The sequence below is a fragment of the Haemaphysalis longicornis genome, unplaced genomic scaffold, assembly GCF_048455015.1.
Source record: "Haemaphysalis longicornis isolate Haplotype H1 unplaced genomic scaffold, Haemaphysalis longicornis Haplotype H1 scaffold_7, whole genome shotgun sequence".
NCBI lineage: Eukaryota > Metazoa > Arthropoda > Arachnida > Ixodida > Ixodidae > Haemaphysalis > Haemaphysalis longicornis.
The window spans coordinates 49,616,013-49,638,858 of NW_027526422.1; the positions used below are offsets into that span (position 1 = coordinate 49,616,013).

Sequence of the window (22,846 nt, forward strand, 5' to 3'; positions counted from 1 at the left end):
ATTACTGCGGAAATGCAGGGCGTTACACGGTTTGCCATTTACCGGAATTATTTTATATTTTTCTTAATACTTCGTTCTCCAAAATTTCGTGCGACCAGTTATCTCCATTTGCGCCATCATAGCGATTACAGGCGGAACTTCCGCTATATCTGCATTTTTGTGGAAATGCCGGGCGTTACACGGTCCTGGCTGCGGGGGTACTCGGCAAAGAATGCTACGCATTAAAATTGCAGAAGCTCTCAAGTGGTAATTGGCGAATAAATGCTCGCGCCGCTCTCCTATGCACCGAGCCTCTTTAAAGTCGGCTTCACCACTTCAAACAAGTGCATTGCTACGAACGCAATTGTACAACGGCACAGCACAGCGTGTTCTAGGTCTAGGTGGTGCTGCGTTTCAGGGCTAGAAAAACTTCGCGTACAAGACAAGACAATAAGAAAGGGACAGGACGCAGGAGGAAGCTTTCTTGTTGTCTTTTCTTATCCCCGAAGTTTATCTACCCCCCGATTTACAATAGCAATGCAAGCGGTATTGTTTAAAAATATGAAGGCCTTTGGGCATTTTACTATACATCTCCACAAACTCCATTGATCCCTACAGCGCGCTATACACCGACTTTTATGCGATCATTAAAATCCTAGTTTCTTTTATGATAAGCATTTTTTTGTGTGGCCACAGTGCGACAGATTAACCGCTACCGACGGACACACGAGTGCCCTCACCCAGTCCGCATTTCAAAAATAACGGCACGGTTGTCCGACTTCGAACAGCCCCGGCCTAATTTCCCGCGGAGCACTCACTGTGGAGAGCCTTTTACAATCTCTAAAATCCCCAACTAATCTACAAATCTACAACATTAACATTTCCCCCTCACATCACGCTTGACAGCCCTCCGCTTTTCCCTCCAAGTATAAACTCAGTGAGAAATTCAGTTATTCCCGGACCCCGGGAGGAAATCGGGTATAACTGTTGCATAAGCCTTCATGCTCGTATTAGTACAGCTTTCCCCGCTCAATTTAATCCAAGTGACGTCCAATTTAATCCAGGGGCCAGCCAATTCAATCCCAGCGCCATCTAATTTAGTCCAAGTGCCATCTAATTTAACCCGGGTGCCAGTGAATTTAATCCCAGTTCCAGCCAATTTAATCCGGTCACCAAGCAAATCAGAAGATTGTTCAAGAGTGTCTGTGGGAAATTTGGCGCAGCTTTGTGGACTTTGTTGCGCGTGGTGTGGTGAAAACGTGGTGTTTCTTGATCCTTTATGCGCAAAATATCTTCTTCAGCGCACAGCTTAATGGACATTTATACAAATCCGCGCAGACCAAGAGAGCGGTCTTGTTTGATCAGTTGGTGCCGTGTGCTAATCGTCTGCGAGATCGTCAGAAGTATCGTCGACTCGCGTATACATAGTTACGCCGGCCGAGTTTCCAGCTCTATTGTTACGCGAGCAGACGACACTTCTGACGCGAGCAGACGATATTTTAATTTAGAAATAATATTTAACACGGAAGAAAAGCATTCATTGATTGAAAATCAGAATTCAAAGGGCATTCAGTAATGTGTTTATATCACAGCAACTCTGAAGGCATTGTTACGCGAGGAGCAGACGATACTTCTGACGTAAGTCATGGACGGCACTCTCGCAGACGGTCAGCGCACAGCCCACGGCCCCAACGGATAAAAAAAGACCGCTCTCTTGGTCTGCGCGCGTTAGTAAATGTCCATTAAGCTGTGCGCATCAGATATTACGCCCATAATGAATCAAGAAACGCCACGTTTTCCCCACACCACTTGCAATAAAGTCCGCGAAGCTGCGCCAAATTTCCCACAAGACACTTTTGAACAACCTTCTCACAGCTGGATTAAGTTGGTTGGGGACCGGAATTAAATGGTTGTACTTGCATTAAACTCGCTGGCCCCCGGATTAAATTAGATGGCACTAGGGCTAAACTAGATGGCGCTTAGATTAAATGAGATGACGCCTGGATTAAATTGTATGGCTATTGGATTAAATTCAGCTGGAAAAGTTTTAGTTTTATGCAAAGCCTTCAATTAACCCACCGAGCCAATATACCTGAATTAACTTTTCTCGCACGTGGCCACCATGCCCAGCAAATTAAAGCTTTGTGCCGCGTCACGTTATTGCGCGACACCACGTAACCGGTCTACGAGCTACAAAGAACATGCTCATAATTCTTTCGACTTGTGTCAGTCACTTGTTTCTAAAGACCGTAAATAATTTCACCACACCTTCCTAAAGAAAGTTGAGAAAATCGCGAAAGCTAGAAGTGCGACCAAGCTTCACTGAAAGTACGTCCAATCGACCGTCAAGCCCTTCAAAGGTCCAAATTGCAAACGAAGAAGGAACCCATGCGACGATTTTTCGCGCACTAAGTAAACGCATCTACGAACGATCTACATGTATACCGATACGTGACTTATAAGATGTAAAACAAGCGACATTCGTGCGTATAACATGGCGGTGATCGAGGAAACGCTGCAAATAGGGGGAACCTCGAAAGCAACTAAGAGAAAGCTAGCCATCGGCAAAGACAGGATGCGAGGGATGAAATATGGAAATTCTGGGCTAAACTGTGGGCTCGAGCAGCGCAGGTTAAGAACGGTTGGAGGTCAACGGGAGAGGTCTTCGTCCTGCGGTGGACCTGAGTAGGCTGACGATGATTGTGATGATGACACTATCGTACTCGTTTTTCATGATAGATACGGGTTTTGTCTTATCTAGAAACGCTCCTTTTCCGTGATTTTCTAGTATCCGTTTTGACACAATCGAAGCCCCGTTTCGCGCACGCGCCGTCTGTCCAGAGATCTTATCAGACATTTTCGGTCCACCAACCGGTCTACGGGGAAAAACATTAGTTTTCTGGCAGAACACCGCCTGTCCCACTAAGGATTTCTCTTTAATAATCTACTCTTTTTAACTTCTCCCGCACAATGGTGGTAATGTGCCCCTTCTTCCTTGCAAAGTGTACAAGGTTGGTATAACTCGCCTAAGCAGGAAGAAAGCGCAGATTTATTATATCTCCCTAAGACGCGTGAATAGCCCACAAAACCGTGATCTGCCCCTAAAACGTGCAAATGTAAGCTCGGTGCAACAATATGGGTACGACGCCATGAAGCGACTTCGCAAGTATTTTTTTAGCATCAACGAGCCAGAATACACTGAGTCACTTGTAATCTATGTCGGTTAAGGCGCACAACTTTCCCAACATTTCTTGCGAATTAGAACTGTCGGTTACATTTAGATCTTTCAGCAAAGTAAAGAAACTTTCACCGAGATTCAAATACGATGAAAACGCGCCCTTAGTAGCCTTTTCTTAGACGTATAATTGAGAAAAAACTTGAAAACTATGCCCGGACATCAACGCTGAGATGACCCCATTGCTTGCAACATCAAACTGTACGCACCATTTAGCTATCACATAGGACCGCAGAAAACGAAGTACAGCGGCTTAAAACGGCCGCATTAGCGCTCTTTTTTTTTTTTTTTTTTTTGTAGCGAAGGTGCTCACCCTCACTTTTATGGAATCTTCTATGCCCGTGAAATTCCAGACACAACACATCTGTCAATCTCGCGTGCGAGAATGGAATCATTCCCGCCGGTTGTCTGCATGGTACGACTGCAGCGCCTTCCAGGTAGGCAATTGAAGGAATGGTGTACTTCCAGTTGACATGTCGTTGACATGTCAACAGATAAATAAAATAATATCCAGCAGGAGCAAAATTAAAATTAGGGTGTTCAACGCGCTGTAGCTACACGTGGGCTATGAGGCACGCCGTAGTGGAAGGCTTCGGACTAATTTAAACCGCTTGGGAATCTGTAAAGTGCGCCTAAATCTCGACACACTACTGTTTTCGCTTTTCGCCTCCACCTGCTGACAGGCCACAGCGTCCCAGATCGAAGCCTCGTCCTTTCCCAACAAATATCTTTTGGTGTACACGGGGAATGGCCAACGGCCGAGGAACGACAGACTTTCCAGGTAGACACCTTGACCGATGCTCCGCGGCCGCACCTCTGCCAGAACTTCGCTCGGCGTTCCACTGACCTTTGTTGTTGCCTGATGCTTGGCCGGGCCTGGGAACCATCAGTGGTGCAGCGTGCGGCGATGCGGAGGAAGATGACGCCGGCTCGGCCTTGACGAGCGTGGCCGTGCCCATGGCCGCGCCGGTGACCGCCGCGGGGCAGAAGAAGGCCCGGGTGGCAGCCATGGTGCTCGCCTTCACCAGCACGGGCTTGCTGCCGCCGCCGCCGCACACTGTGGCCACGGACGAGACGACGACGCCGCCGCTGCCCGCTGCTGTTGCTGCAGCCACCGGCAGGGCCCGGCCTGCGAGTGGGCGAGCGCCGTCATTAGCGCTCAAGAAAGAAAGGAAAACCGAACTAGCCGCAACATCAAAACGTCGCGAATGGCACTTGGAACACGCGTACTCCCACATGAAGCGTATATAATTGCGAAAGCGAAAGATAACGCCACTGTCCAGCGTCCGCGGTATGTTCCAGGGAAACGGCTCCTAACACCCACGCTAGTATGGCCGATGGAGCAACGAGAAAAAGAGTAAAATATTTGAGCTAAAAAAGGTAAATTATATAAATTTGGGCCTGGATGGGAGTTGAACCCAGGGCTCCAGAACGCGAGTCGGGCTCGCCTCCCTTACTCCACTAAGACTCCATGGCTTTGAGCTCAACCGGTACCTGCAGATCGGCGTAGTGTTTGTTTGACATCGCTTCACACGTCTCTAGGCTTAACTGACGTTGAAGTCACCTATCATTAAGGCAGAACATAGGCTTTAACAACATACATAATCTGGTGGATCGCCAGTGACGACACCTAGCTTCCGTCAAAAGCTCACAGCCGACTCAATGCGGCTGGTACGACAACACGCAAAAAGAATTCTCACATATTCGCTCAAGGGGATCGGCCTATGACGATAACATGTGTGCTTTGGAGCACACGACCGATAAACCAGTTGCTTTTCGGGTGAGACGTCAACATGCAAGTTCGGAGGAGCACTCATCGGCATTCGGTTGAACATACACGCTTTCGCGTTTGTCACTCAAAAGAAATGCTTGGATGTTATCGGAGTTTTAGAGCGCAGCACTTTGGCGGCCACTACTGTGGTTTGGCGGCGGCGATGGCAACGGCGTTGTAACCGAGCGAGCGAAGACAGAAAGAAAACGGTGGTGGAAAGTGTGGCGAAAGTTGGAGGGGAGGGAAGTATGATGAACCCGCACATGACGCTCGTTGGATCGTCTGGCGAAAGTGTGAAAAGGAGGGCGGCACGCGTTGCTATGGCGCCATCTATCTCACTGCCTCCCCTCCCACTTTCGCCAAAAGCAACTCCTTCGTTCGCGGCTCATCCGAAGCACGTGACATTTGCGCGGGAGGTTCAAACACGATTTGCAACAACATGCTCGGCGGCGGCGATGCGCTGCGAGATAACGGCAGAGTAGCGCGCGCCGCCGAACGTTCACTCATCCCGCGATCACTTCCTAAGTCTCAGAAGATGTGCGCCGTGACCGGGAATACCGCAGTTAGCGCTGCGCACAAATGCCACATTGCGGAGTATAGTAATCGTCAGTGCATTTTTTGTTGTTGTTCTTGTTGCTGCTAGGAATATGTACCACCTCACATGGCACGGCTGCAGTTCTTGTCCCTTCAGTATTACAGCATCAGAAAAAAACACCCCCTACCGCATACTCCAATTACACACAAATAAAAAGGAAGTGTCACGAATCAAGTACAACATTATTTCCTAACGTTTTATCAGACTTCGGGTCACAAACTGCCAGCCATAGATTTAGTTTGACGTCCCGGAATGCGAGACGAGCGGCTGGCTTACGGCCCACATTTCTAAATCTGCACACGAAGTGTTTTCAGCCGACATAAAAATAGCACACCAGGAACTTACTTTATTCTGCGCCCTATATTGTGAAGGACACGCCGAACAAGTGTGAGTCAGCATCTTCGGCACGGCTAGAACATACGAAAGGTGAAGACTTGAATCCAACTTGCTGGGACTTTTTTTTTATTTCGAAGCAAACACACAGTGATCGCGTCCACGACTTCGGAATCTACTTCGTTTTCGTGGCAGGCAGAGCTGTTCAAGTTCTCTAACCAGCCCTACCCAGTCGCGTACTCCAACCAGTGAGGTGATTTAATTATTCTCATCACCTGTAGAGTCAATTGTCTTTCCAATAACCTGCACCTGCCCCTACCCTCTGTATTCGCCATTCATTCCCCGCAAGGGAATCTTTATATCCATCCCTCCCATCAGTCCCCCCCACCGTTTTGTCCGCTTCACGTAGACCTCCGCCTTCAGACTTCCCTACTCCTCCTATTGTGTGTTCCGCGCATTGTAAGCACTTTCAATCCCCGTTGCTTTTTCATAAGTTTAGCCAGGATGCAGCCTTCTCTAGCTTAATCGCAAATTTGTGTGTCGCTGTTCTATGCCAGTATTAAGGTCATCGCTTGCCTTTAAAATTTCCACCGGCTTATATTCCGCGCTCGAAACGGAAATGCTGGGTGAAACTGCACAGCTCGCTGGCGGTACCTTGCGTGACTGCCGTAGGAAGGTCCACCTCTGCGGCAGAGCGCGGCCGTAGAAGCAAACACATAGCCCTCTCGCGCCGCAGGGAGGTCAGTTGTGCGGACATTAAGCAGCTGCCTGCAGCTAGCATGGTTGCATCCCGTACGCATGTTGATCGAAGATAGGCATCGATTGACGCTTTTCCAGGAGGACGTAGAGCGCAAAAACAATGGGCAGATAGCCGTCGGCAACGAGGAGCAAACGGTTCGATAAGTTACCCGAACTGCAACACCGCGAACTTGTGAATCCAACTCGCGACCAACTTGTCCAAACTTTTCCTCCAGGCGAAACGTCTAGACGGCATACGTTGACGAAACACTCTTCATGTGTACGCCTCTGTGAAACAGAGTAAAAAACACACGCGCGTGCCACGCTTAGCCGACCGTAATAATAACAAAGAAATTGGCAGCAAATGCTCTCGTAGAGACTCCAAAGCGGCCGGTATGCGACCTTCACTTCAGATTCGGCGCATTGTCTTTTAACATTACGTACCGCGGCGAGCGGGACTGCCTCTTCTCTTTCCCTGTCTCTCTTTTAGACAGTTTTCAGCGGCGCATTCGCACTGTTACACGAGACGACAAACCACCCGCATCGCTGTCACACCGCTGTCGGGAGGCGCGTCAGCAGCGAAAGTAGTCACTATAAACTATTGCCGGCTGTCTCAAGAAAATAACCCTGCCCCCATAGTGAACATCACCGACATTGTATTTGCGGCATCTCCATATTTTAAACGGCTCGTGATGCAAAGAGTACAAGTCGAATTTCGAGAAAGTTCGCAATTATGCTTAACGTGTCACCTACTCCTGGAGCATGAGGTGTGCCGTAAAGGAAGGGATGCGGAATAACTCAAACCGCCTTCAGAACCTTAATATGCCCTGCAATGTCGATACATGGGCTTTTTAATTGTTCCTCTTTATTTTTAGCCTACATTTTCACTCGTGTGTGCCTCTAGCCCGCATTAACTGCTTGTGAGCGTGTGTGCCTGGGTGCTGCCTGCGCAATCGCGCAAGACAGCAAGGAAAGTGCCCGATGTTCTGTCAAGGACGCCCCACCGCAAAGTATACGACTTCCGCAAAGTCCACGGCTTCTGTGGTTATTACGGTTGGAAGGCACACGCCCCTACGCTGAGGGGTGGCGTTCTAAACAACAACATCGCTATTCGCTGTGGTAATAGTAGTGATCATCGTGTTTATCTATATCGTCGTCTTCCTCATGCATGACTGGCGGGCCCGGATTGTTCTGTCCGCAGGCTCTCACATTTCTCCCAAGGTGAGTTGTCTTGTGCTCCGCCCTTGAAGCGCGGACGCCCGTTAACTGTTTCTTTGGTATTAAGTACGAATGCACTACTTAAGCGAGCCTGAAGCGTCCGCCGCCGTCCGCATAGCAACAGCTGCGGGTGCGCGCGCTCCTCGTCTTCCTTGGCAACGGGGGGAGATGGGCGCGCGCTGCCTGGCCGCTGACATGGCACATACCCACGTGGGGGATTGGCCAGGAATCGGGCGTGAGAAGGGCTAATGCACCCGCTTAAAGGAGTACTGACACGAAATTTCAAAGCTGAGATCCGCTCTAGCAATCAAGTACAACGACAACACAAATAGGTGTCTGTGAATAAATGCATCTTTCTTTCTTTGTAGTTGTGTGTGTGTGTGTGATCTCTCTTTCGCGAACATTACCGAACTGCGCAAATTCAACTCGTGCATTCGCACTTTCACATTCTTCCCCTCGGGGAAATGCGGGGAATTTTTTTTTTTGTGAGCGCCACGCGCAAGCCTTGTGGCGTGTGCTCACATGCGCGACAAACGGCGTGAGTAACAAGACCCTAGGTTTTCTGGTAACGCCGCACATATTACCACCAGCAACAGCAGCTCCGCTCTTAAAGGCAGAAAAAAAGCTGCGTTCCCCTGTAAAGGGTGCACTACGGCACACACGTAGTAGTGCGGGGAAGCATCACGATGCTATTGGTATCTTCCTGCAAAAGGGAAATTATGCACGGATCGGGGCGACGTAACCTTACTTCATTGCGCATGCGCCAGCGTCCAGCTAAGCTAGCTGACATACCGCCATTGACATACCGCCATCGAACCAGGTGAGTGTTGCACAGTTAGCTTTGGTTGGTGGGCCACACGCAGCGTGTGGGTTACCACACGGTAGCCACACGGTGGCGGTAGGCCGCACGCAGCAGGCCACATCGACATGACGGGTGTACTATTCACACCATTTGCAGCTCCACATAAAACATTTTAAATCGTCAAAGCATTACTAGGCTCCCCATAAAAAAATAAGGATTCAATTTCGTGAGCTTGTGTGTGTTGGTGCATCTAGCCTGGCAGATTAAATGTTGCTTATGCTTAACAAGCCAAGGGGGAGGCTGAAACGTGCGTGCGTGCGTGCGTACGTGCGTGCGTGTGCGTGTGTTTGAGTGTGCAAGAAAGAGGGAGAGGGAAAAATACATCCTGCGGCAAAATGCCACGCAGAATTTTGTGAGAAAGCCGTGTAACCCCATCAACAAGACGGATTCAAAAACCAACCGCTTCTTTTCTCCCTTTCGAATATTGATTTCCCTCTACAAGCTTTCTAAACCTGATGTGACGATTACCAATCCCATGAACCAAGACGGATACTAAGAATCAATCGCTCTAACGGCTCGTTCAAATCCCGGCGAATTTTGAAGACACCATTCGGACGTCTTCCAATAAACGCTCGTTTCGCGGCACTTGCTATACGGCCCGTCTATTTCAATTCCACAGCATCGTCTCGAGCTGCAAGGCCCTTTCTTTTCAACTTTCTTCTTCTTTTTTTCTTGAACCAGCAAACAAAGAGAAGAGGCAAGGAGGACGAACTGCCGCCTCTACATCTAGCTCCAGCGTCCCGGCGTCGTAACTTCTACCAATACTGCAACTACTACTACGACAGTCGCGTTCCGGGTCAGAGGTCTAAGCGAAAATTAACGAGCGACGCGGCACTCTGTCTTGCGCTGCCGTCGCTGCGTTGGGCCCCGCCATTGGAGGAGACAGCAGCGCTCCCCCGAAAGAAAGCTGCGCTGCCCAGCTCATGACGAAGGCTCCGCATCTCTTCTCTCGTGCGCATCTGCCAGTGAGGCAGCAGTGCTTTTCTGCTAGAAGCGCTGTTTTTTCGCCGTAGCGCTGGCCTGCTAGCCGGCTGGTCGGATTTTTATTTCGACGAGTGAAGTAGACAAGTAAAAAGCGGCAATTGTTTGTGCAGTTATTGTAGTTCTGTGCATTTCGTAATCTGTGCATTTCGTAAGACAAAGCGGAAAAACACAAAAGACAGCATTTACTGGTCATACGTTATAAAAACGAGTTTTAGGTTATAGGCGCGCTGTACTGACGTTTGCCGCCCGAGCGTTACGGTCCCCGTGTTGCACAAAAGAGAGCATCGGCGGCGGCGTTGGCCGTAACGAAAAAATACCGCAGCGCTACCTCGAGGCGGCTACTGTAACGCCCGGGATGGTAAGGCGCTGCCCCAACAGTGGGAGTGAGAGCAGGAACGGAAGGTTTTCGCTGCTCGCGGGCGCCGCTAGTGGATACGATGACGTAAGCGCAATGTAGGAAAGATAGCTCGATCACTCCTTCCTCTGTTTCTAAAATTGAATCTACGCCAGCGTCGGCGCCCTGCTTGAGTATTCAACAGACACTCTTTAACAGGCGATAAGCCGCTGACCCCATCAAAAAGAAGATATCTAGGTTAACGGCAGGAAAACGAAAGCTAAGGGAAAAATAACAGATTGTTTAAGTAGTATACGGTATCTCGTATCACCCGCCGACGGTGACGTGCCATACGATCGCTCTTTTTTTCTAATCGCTCTGCCCAGTTTATGGAAAACGCGAATGCTGGACAGGCACGCTGAGCCTATGATTTCTTCCAGATCACACTTTTGCGAAATGATCAATAATATTAAAGATGTCTACGACCAAAATGGTTCTCGCACTGATTGGTATCCGCTGATTATTAGTTGTTCACTGTTGCCCCGTATTAAACCAAATGTACCTACTTATTCATTGTGTTTCGTTTTGTTTTTGATCTTGTTTATGTATTGTCATATAAATAAATAAATAAATAAATAAATTAATAAATAAATAAATAAATAAATAAATAAATAAATAAATGATGAGGACGAAAAAACATTTATTTGTTTATTTATTTATTTATTTATTTATTTACTTATTTATTTATTTAAAAACTCATTTTTATGTGCAACTAGTTTTAAATATGTGTTGCAGATATCATTTCCTACATTGACCAGTAGTGCAATAAATACCATGTCGAAAACAAACAAGACCCCGCAGCGGTGCGTCAAATACTAAGGCGTTGTGCTGGTGTGCAGATTCGATTCCTGGCCGCGGCTGCCGCTTTTCTGATGGAAGCGAGAAGCAAAAACGACTGCGTGTCGAGATTTCGGCGCACGCTAAATATCCCCAAATGGTCAAAATTAATCCGGAGCCCTTCACAATGACGCGCGTCAAGGCCCGTAAAGCTTCAGCGCGTTAAAAGGGACTCACCTGTTAACATTAATATGGGACTTTCATGACCCACGGGCTTAAAAAGCATCGGACACGAATACGAAAAGTTTTACAAATACATACAAACGTTCACAACGGTGTAGTTTGCTTATTTTAGAAATACGTGACTTCCGTACCTAAAATAGATACGCAAAACTCTCACTTTCTTGACAGATAGCGCCATCTAGTTACAAATAGATAAACCAAAATGGGTTTCTTGTTTATTTTTTATTTCATTAACGAAGTGATATATACCTAGAAGAAGCAAACTATGAAATTAACAACATTGCTATGGCTTTGTAAACCGTTTCGCAATGGTGCACATTGCTTTACCAGAATACATGCCCGTGCGTCATAAATTACTAAGTCCCATAGTAATGTGATCAGCTGAGTTTCCCTTAAAGGGGTCCTGAAATACCTTCCGCCGATGCATGGATGTACATGTACCCAAATAAAGCAATGTATTTGCAATCTCCTCCCGCAAGAATTTTGTTAAAGCGATGAGTATCAGCTGAGAAATCGTAAATCAAAAACCGCGCATTATCGTCGCTCCGCGTTTCCTCCTCCTTTCGACTTACTCTCCGCTGTTGACGGCGCGCGAGCTTTGCCTCCCATGATGCTGCGCTCCGCAGCGGTGACGTACTTCCGCTATTGCGCTGCTACGTCGTCTGCTACGGGCAAGCTTTGTTGACACCATGAATCCCGCACTTCTCTCAAGGCTGGAAAACCGAACGAAAAATCTGGCCGCATGTGTGCGGCGGCCTGGCCTTGCCCTTTCGCGGTGTTCGTTGGTGCAGTTGCTATCGGTGGCACGTGACTTTTTATCGGCGGCGAACTCGCAGCCGTACGGGGAAGATCGTGCGCTCGTTCCCTTTGATGCACCGACACTGTTTATCCAAAAAGTGCCGTATCAGATGTGGCCCCGCTGGTGCCGGGTCTTATTTTGCGGCGGTCGTAATTCCTCCCGGCGGCATGTGAAAAAGACATTTTAAATCGATACAGAACCCGTGCACAAAACCCTTCAATCATGTGACCAGTTCAGCTTGGGGCGACGCGTGGTGGAGAGCGGCAACGTTGGCAAAGCATGCTCCACCGCGGCTCTGAGCTTTCTAGCGCTGGAGCGAGCGCCACTTCTTTGAGAATCTCAAACATCGGTTGCCTTGACAACAAGGCACAAACCACTGTAGAACTCAGTTACAGTTGCGTGTTCCCGGTTCATCTCGGGGCCCCACCTCGCGACATGTGGGCACTGCAGGCGTACCACCCACTCCCATTGAGAAGTGCGAGATGCGTTTGACATTACAGGAGGCGATGGTGTGTGTGTGTTGTGGACGTCTTTGTTTCGCGATGCAATGCGACGTTGTGCTTCTGCGGGTGGATAGTGCTTCCCATAATCTGGGTTATCTTTCTCGAGCGACGTACGACTCAACTTCGCATGGGGTATGTGCAGTGTGCGTGGCTAAAAGCCGTCTCGTCTTGTGCGCCGGAGTTAAGTGACTTGCTGTTCGTCCCCGCAAACCGCGCGCGAGGTGAGTGCCGAAGTTACGACGGGCAGGAGGAGGCAACCCATCGTCTTTCAATCGCGGTTCAGACTGAGCAGACGACTCATCTCTTTGCCGGAAGTGCGTGAAAAAGCCGCCCAATAGCAGGATGTCTAGCTCATGACGAACATCTGGGAATCGATGATGTAGACATGTGAAGATGGCGGCGTCCAAAAACACGAAGGAAAGGGTGAGAAAAAAGCGACAAACTTTGCAACAAAAGTGTGAGCTTTCCGCTGCGCGTAAAAGAGTAATACTTGGCACAGATGACGTTGACGACCCAATCTAACGATTGCGCTAGTTCATTTAGTGTGCTCAAAACGCCTTTCAGGGCCCCTTTAAACCCCATAATCAATCAAGTGGCGATGGTCACACGGCGACAGAGGCGGATTTTGTAGCCGCCCAATCACGTTGTAAATATTTAAAAAAGAAAAAGGAAAGTGTACACCGATGCACCCTTTACAACTATTTTTTTTTCTCAGCTTGCCTCATGAAGCCACAGTTTAGTGTAAATCTCCAACCCCCACCCCACCCCCCTCAAAAAAAAAAAAAAAAAAAAACATTGGCATGGCGTGCCAACCACTAAGTGATCACTGGTGAAGATGTTGCCATTCGTTTATCGAAGCTCCCGCCATGCATTGCAGGCACATTGAAGGGGAAAAGGGGTGCGCTCTCTGCAGCCTCTTCACATACAGTGCAGGATGCCTGTTTGGACAGTTTCGTGCACGCAATGGGAGCAAAAGACCCAATGCTTGCGAGAAAAATCAACTAAAAAGAACGAGAACATCAACCTGAGAAATTAACGTCGCCAAAGCCTACACGCAACACACCCGCTGAAATATTAACGCTATCACTCATACAAAGTGCAAATGGCGGCTCTGAGTTGAGCTGATACGCTTAAGTACAGTAGATAGCGACAATGCGTCCCGACCGTTTGTACCAACGCATTATCGTAGATGAAGATTTCAGCAACGCAATGACAATTGTCCTTAAACGTCATCAGTACGTCTCAGCCAGCTACAGTTATTCCTTGTCGGGATGCAGATCTTTTCTAGCTTTGCCGGCGCGGGTTAAAGCCATAAGTAACTCAGCCGCACACGCAAAACGAAGAGCAAGAGCGTTGGGCCACTTCGCCAGAGGGAGCCACACAAAAAGGGCCACCGTGCGCTTTTTTAATGGGCAGCGAGTCAGAGATAAGGCCCGCTTTCGGAAAGCGCGTTTGAGGACGCAGTCATAAAGATGCTGGTGCGCGCTGCAGCGAGGCATTATGTTCGCGTCGTATTCCCCCTGCGCTCTTTTTTTTTTTTTGTCACAAACACGCACGCGCAAAAAAAAAAAAAAAGAAAAAGAGATACACGAAGCCTCCTTTACAGAGCACGAACATGCCTGGTGTTTTCAATGCATGCTGAACCTTTTTTACAGTGCCGCGACTATGAGATCAACAAATAAAATGTCGTTCAGTCGCTGCGATCATGTTACTAGTCGGTTAAACTGAGCGAAAATACATTTTGGCGATTCCACGACGTGAATGCATAACCCGAAGTAGTTTCGCTGGAACGGATCACTGCTTTTTTTCCGTAAAGCTTAAAGCGTGGCAACAGAAAAAAATATTCAAACTTTTGGAACGTTACGCAAAGATAAAACACCTTGGCTGTGAGTCGCGCCGTAGTAGAAGGCAACATAATATTAATTTAAATCGCCTCAGGTTATATAACGCGCGCCCAAATCTCGGGGCGCGAGCGTTTTACGCCGCGTTTCTTTCGCATAATGGCAGCAAACGCTGCTCGTATCCCGAATATCCCAAGGTCGGCCGCCGCCCTTGCAAAATGTTTAAGGACGTACGCACCATAGTACACGCGTCGACCGTCGCCCTAAACTTTCCAACACAGATGATGATCTCCTCTCCAATCGATCTTATAAGCACCCGTCTACCCGGGTGGTGCGCGGAACAAAAAATAAAAACACAAACGTCAAAAGAAACTTGCAATGCTGTAGCTTTACCCAGTAAAGACACCAAACCGGGACATTACTTTTTTCTCTCTCTGGCGAAAACAAAAAGGGAAATAGAGAATTTCGCAACATCCCGATTCCAGAAAAAAGAAACGTGGGATCAATGATGGTCGTGCGCACATTAAAGCAGGAGCTAACATCATCGATCTTGAGAACGCGCAAAATCGGGTTTCGATGTCGCAAATGCGACAGGGCTCAGCTCGTTTGTGTTTTTTTTTTCGTTTTCCCGGCGCGTTGCGCAACTGTCGCCGAAGCGCGTGCCTTGAAAAACTTAACAAAAACAGAACGATAAAAAGGCGGAAGCAGGAGAATAAATAAAGTACAACATCTCTTACATCTCGAGTCAGTTCGCCAAAATCTCAGATCAAATCAAGCTACTGGATCGAATCGCGCGTTTGTGAAAAGATAAACCTGTTCCCTGTTCCCAATGTTTCCACAAAGAGTTCGCTGCGAACACGCTCAGATAACACGCATGCGACAAAACAGAATTTATTTTTAGCTGTACTTTTTTCTAAAACATGCTAGTTTTAGATTCTGAAGCATTTTGTAAAACGTTGATCTGATTTCAAACGAGCCTTGCTTTCTTCGTAACAAGCACAACATTCAAGTCAGGTACCGGTAATAGAAGTTAACGCTTTGCAAACACTTTACGCGAAATGTCTTTCGATTTCCAGTGAAGAACCCTACCTTTCGACGAATGTGCCCCGGAACTATGTCTAAAGAAATTGGTTTGAATTTGATCTCCCCCCCGAAAAATTAATCATATTGTCCCCCGAAGCGATATCTAAAGCAGAACCTGCTCGATTACCTCCAAGAATTAACCAGGATCAACTAAGGCCAATATTAGCATGGATGTGCGTTGAATCCAAGCACCAATCCCCACTTTAGCATCACGGGTTAGAAAACAACTGTGGGTGTGCTTACAGCCAGCTAAAATGTGAAGGAGAAAGCCTTTGTGCCTGCCGTTCATCCGCTGTGGAGCTTTCTGTGGAACTTTGCGGCCGCGTCCGTCCCCACTCGACGAGCCCCCTGGAGAGGAGAAACTCGCTCTGCTTGCACGCTATCGCAATGAGCCTCCGTACGTACCTTTCCATCTCTACTCTCTGAACGAACGAGCGATTAGACGCTGTCACTGCGCATTTTTTCACGACTTTGATTTCGTCATCCTTGCATCTAAAAAAAATGGCAGTGTTACCTTACTCAACGCCGCCTGTATTAACATTGCCTGACGCGTCGCGCACTTTTCAATGGGAAGGGTAGGGACGCTTAGTTCAGGCACTGATCCGCTATGTGGCGCGTGCCGGAGGACATCTCGCCTTACGTCACTGCTCGCGAGTCGCGAACGCTGCACCCACTTCTACGACGTGTGTCTGTCAGCTTGCCTGTCGGGCTTCAAGGGCCGTTTCGCTTACATCTTAGCCGCGATGGGGCGTTAGTTCTGTGGCGCACTCGGGATCTCAGTCAACGTGTCGCTCGCTTCATACTTGCTGCATTTTTTCAAAGATAAAGACGGAGGCGGACTGAAATAGTGTAAGAACGTACTGATTGTCGGGTAGACATATAGCTAACAGAAAAACGATATTTTCGGATGGGGCAGCCATTATTGTACTGATATTTTTCTTTCTGGAGTATTTAGAGAAGAAAAAATTGCGTGCACGTTTTTTGTTCAGGCGCTCATTTCTACGATTACTTTCCAATAATATCACGTGCTTGTAAACTTCAGAAAATTATAGGAAACAAAAGGATAAGCAGCTGGGATCCCGCCACGCTGTCCGGGCGCTTGTACAGTACAGTCCTCAATTTTAGAAGTGCGTACCGATGCGGAGTGCGAACAGCGGGGTCAAAACAATACCTAAATGCGGAGTGGATAGAGGTGGGATGCCCCACTCAGAAAATTTCAGGGCCTGTGATTCGAGTAGATAAGCGCGCAAAGCCGGCATCAGCCGGCGGCAGCGCAAGGGATTTTGCTTTGTGACAAAGGAAGTTTTATCAGTGACAGACCACGACAGACAGGCATGGTGAAAAACAAGAAGGCGTAGGAGCGCCGCCTCGGGAACACTAAACAAACTTTCCACTATTTTGCATAGTTTCCGAGAAGCGGTGCTGGCGGGCGGACACGAAAGCACGCTGGAAGGCTACGGAGCGGGGAAGGGTAGGAGAGAGCAACAGGAGAGTGGCTGTTTGGTCATTTTTCGCTCACACGTTAGGCAATGTTTATGCAGGCGGCGTTGCCTTACTCGACGATACGAAGCACCTTCAGGTAGCCGAATAGCACTGGCAATAAGGACTGCATCTTTGATGCTTTGATGTTTGTTCTTACTTGTTCTTACGGAATCTCTCGTCACATATATTACTGTTCTGCAAACATTATATATATATATATATATATATATATATATATATATATATATATATATATATATATAAACACAGTTTTTGAAAAGAAGTCGGCTACAACACGCGATGCAGTTTCTTTGGCACCATCACTTGAACAATTTCCGCAAGGAATACAGCCGTCAACACCACCGCTCGTCCATTGTCATACCTACCCAAGTTCCCTGACGAACACCTGCACCGAACGCTCGACCGCCGTTTCTCGCCCAACAATCCATCCGTTTTTACATTCTCAGCGGTTTTCGCGAGAAGCGTGGCTGCCGGCAAGTTCGGCCTCCCAGTGAGACTCATACACACAAACCAGGCAGCACTGCTGATCTTTCCATTCACGTTCTCTTTCAGGCACAACGGGGCCGGCCATTTTCTTCCGAATGCGCCCAGTGTGAAAAGGTCGCAGTGGTCAGCCTTTTCTCGGCGTCTCTCATTTTTCTTCCCCGCTCCTTATCATTTGGCGCGAAATTGTGGAGAGCGCTGGCGCTGACAGGCCGTCCTTGGAGCGCGCGGGAGGGGACGTTTCTTCGAGAAAAACGTCGCCCCGTTTCGTTCGCGCCACAACGAGTGCTCGCACCCCCGCTGCCGTTTTGTATGCAGTATATTTACAAATGCTGTCTCACCCGGGCATTATGTTAATGCGCAATGGGCGCTGCGCGCACCCGTCGCGCCCTAGCAAGACACGCGTTCCATGCCCCTCGCGTGACAGAGACAGAAAGAGAAAAGAGGAGACCAAGGAAGCGGAAGGGGAAGAGGAACACGAAGAAGTACGGTTAGAAACAAACGTTGCAAAGAAGCCGCAAACACGACAGGGTGGGGGAGGGCGAAGGCGGAAAATGCGGCAAGGGAGAAATCGAAAAAAGAAAGAGGCTACACGAAAGAACGTGGGGCTAGCTTCAATACAAAAAAAAAGAAAGCTTTTTTTTTTAGATAAAGCATAATGGGTTTCTCATAGTCACTCACTGGACCGAGAACAAACAGGCCCGCGGCATTTTCTCGCAGACAATGCAGCTTCGTCGTCGTCGCCGTCGAACTTCGCAAGGAAGAAAAGCGCGGAGGCCACTAAGGCACGCCCAACGTTGTGCTCGTAACGGAGCGTGGAAGAAGATAGGAGTGAGCGCGTCGCGATTATAACGGGAGGGGCACGAGGGCGAAAACAAAGAGCAGACAAATCAACGCAGTTGTAGGGCAAACAAACAAACAAACAAGAACACTGGCATCAGCATAGGCAAGAGGGGGAATAACATCACGCAGTCGGATAGATGAGCGGCGAACGCGTGCGCTCGATGCCTCGCCGCTTCTCATGTTGCGGGCGAATGCGGAGTAATTGACACTTTTTTTTCTAGAAGCGAAGCAATGACATCACGCCGAAATCCTTTACAGCGTCACCTAACAACAAGGAATTTTCTCGAAATCGCGGCCGGTCGATCAAAATTCATAGAAAACGATCACATTCCATCTCCGTCCCTTCACGCCAGAAAATGGAACTGAAAGCATCCCCTCGATCCTTGAGCAGCGCGATCGAGATGTGACAGTAAGCGCACCGTGTATTACACCATTGATTTATACACACACCCCAACACCCCCGTAATACCCCCCCTTTCGACAACCCCTCCCCCAAAGAAAAAAATTGCACCGCCACAAGCACCCTGCCCAGGGATTTATACACCCCCCCCCCCCCCCGCCCCCCAACGAACGGACTCCCCCAAAATCGAAATTCTGGATAAACCCCTATATCACACAACCTTGACTCAATTAATTGCGCCGGACATTTGCCGTACGCATGTTGTAACTGCATAGCTGGCGTGTAGTAAAGCAAAGACAAACGCGTTTGGCTCATTGCAAGTTGAAATGGCTCCACAGGATAGCCTACAATGGATGCGAAGAAGCTGCTCTGAGCGCAGGCGAGCTCACGTGCGAAATCGCCCGTCTACGCACAAGGTCTACATCACCGGCTTTACCCGAGGCCAAGCGACGAGTCGGCACCCCGCGGTGCGAGCGAGCTTGGGAAAACAAACTGAGAAGTTTAAGCAACCATAAACGACTCCGAGACAGCTGCATTCAAAGCCAGGTACATGAGAATCTCAATCAAATTCTTGACGCTGATGGCAGTCAGCCCGCTAACGTGACAAGCACTTGCATCGATTTTGTATTTACAGCTGATGCTGCCAATTGGAACGCTGCGAGTGATCCCGCTTAGATTCTCGCGTCGCCCCACCACCTTCCCTTTCCGCAAACAATAACCACAAAAAAAGCGACCACACATAAATTGCCTAAGATCGGACACAAACACTCAAGAATACACACAACACGACATCGCATACAAAACCCAAGGTATTGCGAGCAAAGTAAAAAAAAATACAAACAATACCGTTAGCAGAGGAAAATATCGAGACAAAAAGTACGAAGTACGCCATCGGTGAGGCAAAGAAAGCTTCGCTTCAAACACTACGAATCACGATAAACAGAAGTCAGATCTAAGGGATGAAAGAGCATAAAACACGGTGACCAGAAAATAACCTAATGCGTTCTCGTCATCCAAAACGGAAAGCGGCGGAGTGCACATTGCGATTTGTGTCAGTTTTAGCTGAACCGTTCTAGACGGTCCGCTCCGGTCGACCGTCGACGGTCCGCAACCGAAGCTAATGCTGCTCGCGCCAAAGCGCGCCACGCGTGCGCAATGGCGCCCTCGCTTGGTATCGGAGGCTTCGGAGCGGAGGGGACCGTGAAAAAGGGCAAGCTAATCATGGCATTTTTATCGCCGTTAAAAACTTAGCCCTTACACTGGTACCCATTTGTTTAAACTTTCGGTTTAAACTTTTTTGAGAATTAAAATAAACTTCTTACAGTGATATACATGGCAGGAGATGTAACCATGAGGGGTTTCGGCGTCAGAAGGCCTGAAATGGTCTGTACCTCGTGGAATTGGGTCATAACAGGATTACCCCTACTTGCCACTTCCCCGCGTAGTTCGCAGCCAAGACTTCCCGGCCAGGGGAAGTGACCAGAGACGTCAAAAACATGAGCCTAACCATCCAATATACGGCTCTGGTTTAGACACGCTTCCATAAGAGGTAGCACACGAGCCTCGGAACAAGGCGTAACAAACAGCAGCAACACTAGTACAACGTGATACAAAGAATGACGGGAGGGTAAAAATACGGAGAAAGATGGCCCGATGAAACGTAGAACCATACGATAAGGCAACAAAAGTAGCTATTTGGTAATGCATCTTACTGAACCGGACTGGCCATCTCGGAGAGACGAGGCGGGACAAAAATGGAAACTCGAGACAGGCACCAGCCCATCTCGTCCCTTTTTCGCCGCCTTTCCAATTTTCTCGCGCTGTCTCGGCCAATTACATTGAGTGGGCATGTGTCATTGTCCGCGCCGACATTGCTGTTACTTTTCCTTTGAACGTGTGTTCCTTTCTTTTGCCGCTTTATAATTTTCTTTTTGCGAAACCAGTGCAGTTTAGGGCAGTGGCGGCTAAAAAACTAACCAAGCCAGGAATAACGCGAAACAAATCCCGCCAAGGGGATGTAGGATGAAGATGAATCCTACCAGGCGCCATAGACAAACAGCGAAATCCCGCCAATATATTTTGCGCAACGAAAACTTTGTTATTTTTTACTTGTCAATTACTTGCTTTGTTTTCCTTTTTCCCGGTTAATTGGAACGTCTGTCCGCACCGCGGCCGTTAACCTTTTTTCCATATTCGTCAATGTCTTTCACAGGGCACACGCCATTTTTGGAAACAACAACTGCTGCTATTACAGACCACCAGCTGACGGTTCCATTTCTTTTAAATCTTGGAGAGCAATCCCCGCCCGGTGAAGTGCACCTTGAAGTGGGGACTCTTATTACGGCGAAAGCCTTAAAGGGACCCTGCAACACTTTTGATAAGCGCTTTCACTCTTTCCTTCGCGTCTGGAACGTTCCATTGCGAAAGCTACAGCTATCGCCAGCACGGAGCGGCACTGCGTGATTTGCTCGTCGCACCAGATACGTATGCCTTCCATTTCTGCTTTGTTTTTGTGGCGTTTTTTTTCTCTCGAAAAGCGTTCATTGCTGCAACAGAAGGAAAACCGGCCAACAGCCGCTACATGGCCTTAGTGGCGTAATTCGAGCCGTCGAAGAACGTCAAGACCGAGAAACAGAAAAAAAATCTTTTGAGCGAGTTTCCAAGTTATCTGATGGGCATAGAGCAGTAATTTTTGGCTGAGGTACTTTGCGAACCCCTTAATCTAAGTACTCTGTGTGTCGGGTGACTACGTTCTGCAAGCCATGTAGATTTCAAAGAAATGTTGAAAAAAGTGTTGCAGGGTCGATTTAAGTGCCCCATTCTGCGAAAAAACGTCGTTGTTGCTGTAATTGTCCGGTCAATAAAACGGCCACAGCGGTAAAGAGTGAATAAATGAAAACCAAATCTGTGATACAATGGGTTTTGAACACGGGTCTGCACAGTACCAGCCCAGTGCTCTGCCAACTAGCTACCAGTAACTATAAACTATTCCTTCTCCTCCTCCTCCTGTTCCCTCCACCATGGGCAGATGCCCGTGGCAACGCAGCAATTCCTTTAAAATACACAATCGGCTCACAGCTCTAAACTGGCACATCTACTTGCATAAAATGGACCCCGGCATACTACCATCCGCAATGGACGCGCGTTCATCGTCATCGTGACCGGTAACGCTACAAGTTTCCGTGTACTTTTCCCGGCCTGCCTCCTTGCGATATCAGCCTCGAAAGAGCTACGGCATTTTTATTCTTTAAAGCGAACAGAAGAAAGAAAAGGAACCGTGGCCACTACCTATCCCGCATGCCTCTATATCTCCCCTAAAGCTTTCAGGTCAGGAAAACGACATCAACGCAGGGTCGTTTCCCCGGTCTTTATTGTCCTACCTCTGCGCTGCTGCCTCGCGCAGACATGCCGAGCGACTCGAGTTTGGCCCCAGCTGCTGTGGCCCAATGTAAAGCGCCGCAACGTGGTGCCACTTCAGTGTTGTCTCAGTCCAGGCTCGTGGCGGCAGACCGTAAACGGGCAGTACCGAGGAGGCAGGAAACGCCGCACACACACAGCGTCGTTTATGGGCACGGAGGGCCATACGCGCCCATTTCGTGCAAAATGAAACAGCGCCGCGTGTGTCAGAGGTCGGAAAGTGGCTGCTGCCCCGACGACGACAGGAATGGGATGGGGTACACATCGATTTTTCACTGGTGTACTCTCTCTCTCTCTCTCTCTCTCTCTCTCTCTCTCTCTCTCTCTCTCTCTCTCTCTCTCTCTCTCTCTCTCTCTCTCTCTCTCTCTCTCTCTCTCTCTCTCTCTCTCTCTCTCTCTCTCTCTCTCTCTCTCTCTCTTGAGAGGCAACGCCGATTGAACAACACGACGAAAAGGTGAGCTCTTATATTGACGCGCTAGGTCCCACACTCCCTCTAATGAGTGAGAACTAGGCACCCTTTTCGTGCGACGGTTCAAGTTTCCCCGACGCTAAAGCCCGTTCTACATGGTGCGATTTTCCCTGCGAATTCGCAGATGCGGTGCCGCTCGTGCGGCAAAACGACCTTTTTTCGTTGCTGCGGCAAAGTGCCAAATGTTTGGAACGGTCGAGCATCGCCGGCGAACGCTGCTCGTGCGGCGTAGAGGCCGGCTGGAACTTGCGGCCAATAGGAACACTGCTAGGTGAACGTCCCGGCATCACCATTTGCACGCTTAGCAGCCAGATGGCGTTGCTTGCATACGCGCGGCGTAAGCGCGGGCGCACCAAAACAAACGTACGTGTGTTC

The 22,846-nt window shown here is 48.7% G+C and overlaps 1 protein-coding gene across 1 annotated transcript in view; it reads right to left on the reverse strand.

Annotated features, from left to right (window-relative positions):
- Window positions 1-22,846, reverse strand: part of LOC144144289 (uncharacterized) — a 280,163-nt gene that overhangs the window by 96,469 nt on the left and 160,848 nt on the right. Inside the window, exon 2 of the mRNA XM_077675653.1 lies at window positions 4,062-4,343. Coding sequence (XP_077531779.1) covers window positions 4,062-4,343 — 282 coding nt within the window. The remainder of the gene's footprint in view (window positions 1-4,061; window positions 4,344-22,846) is intronic.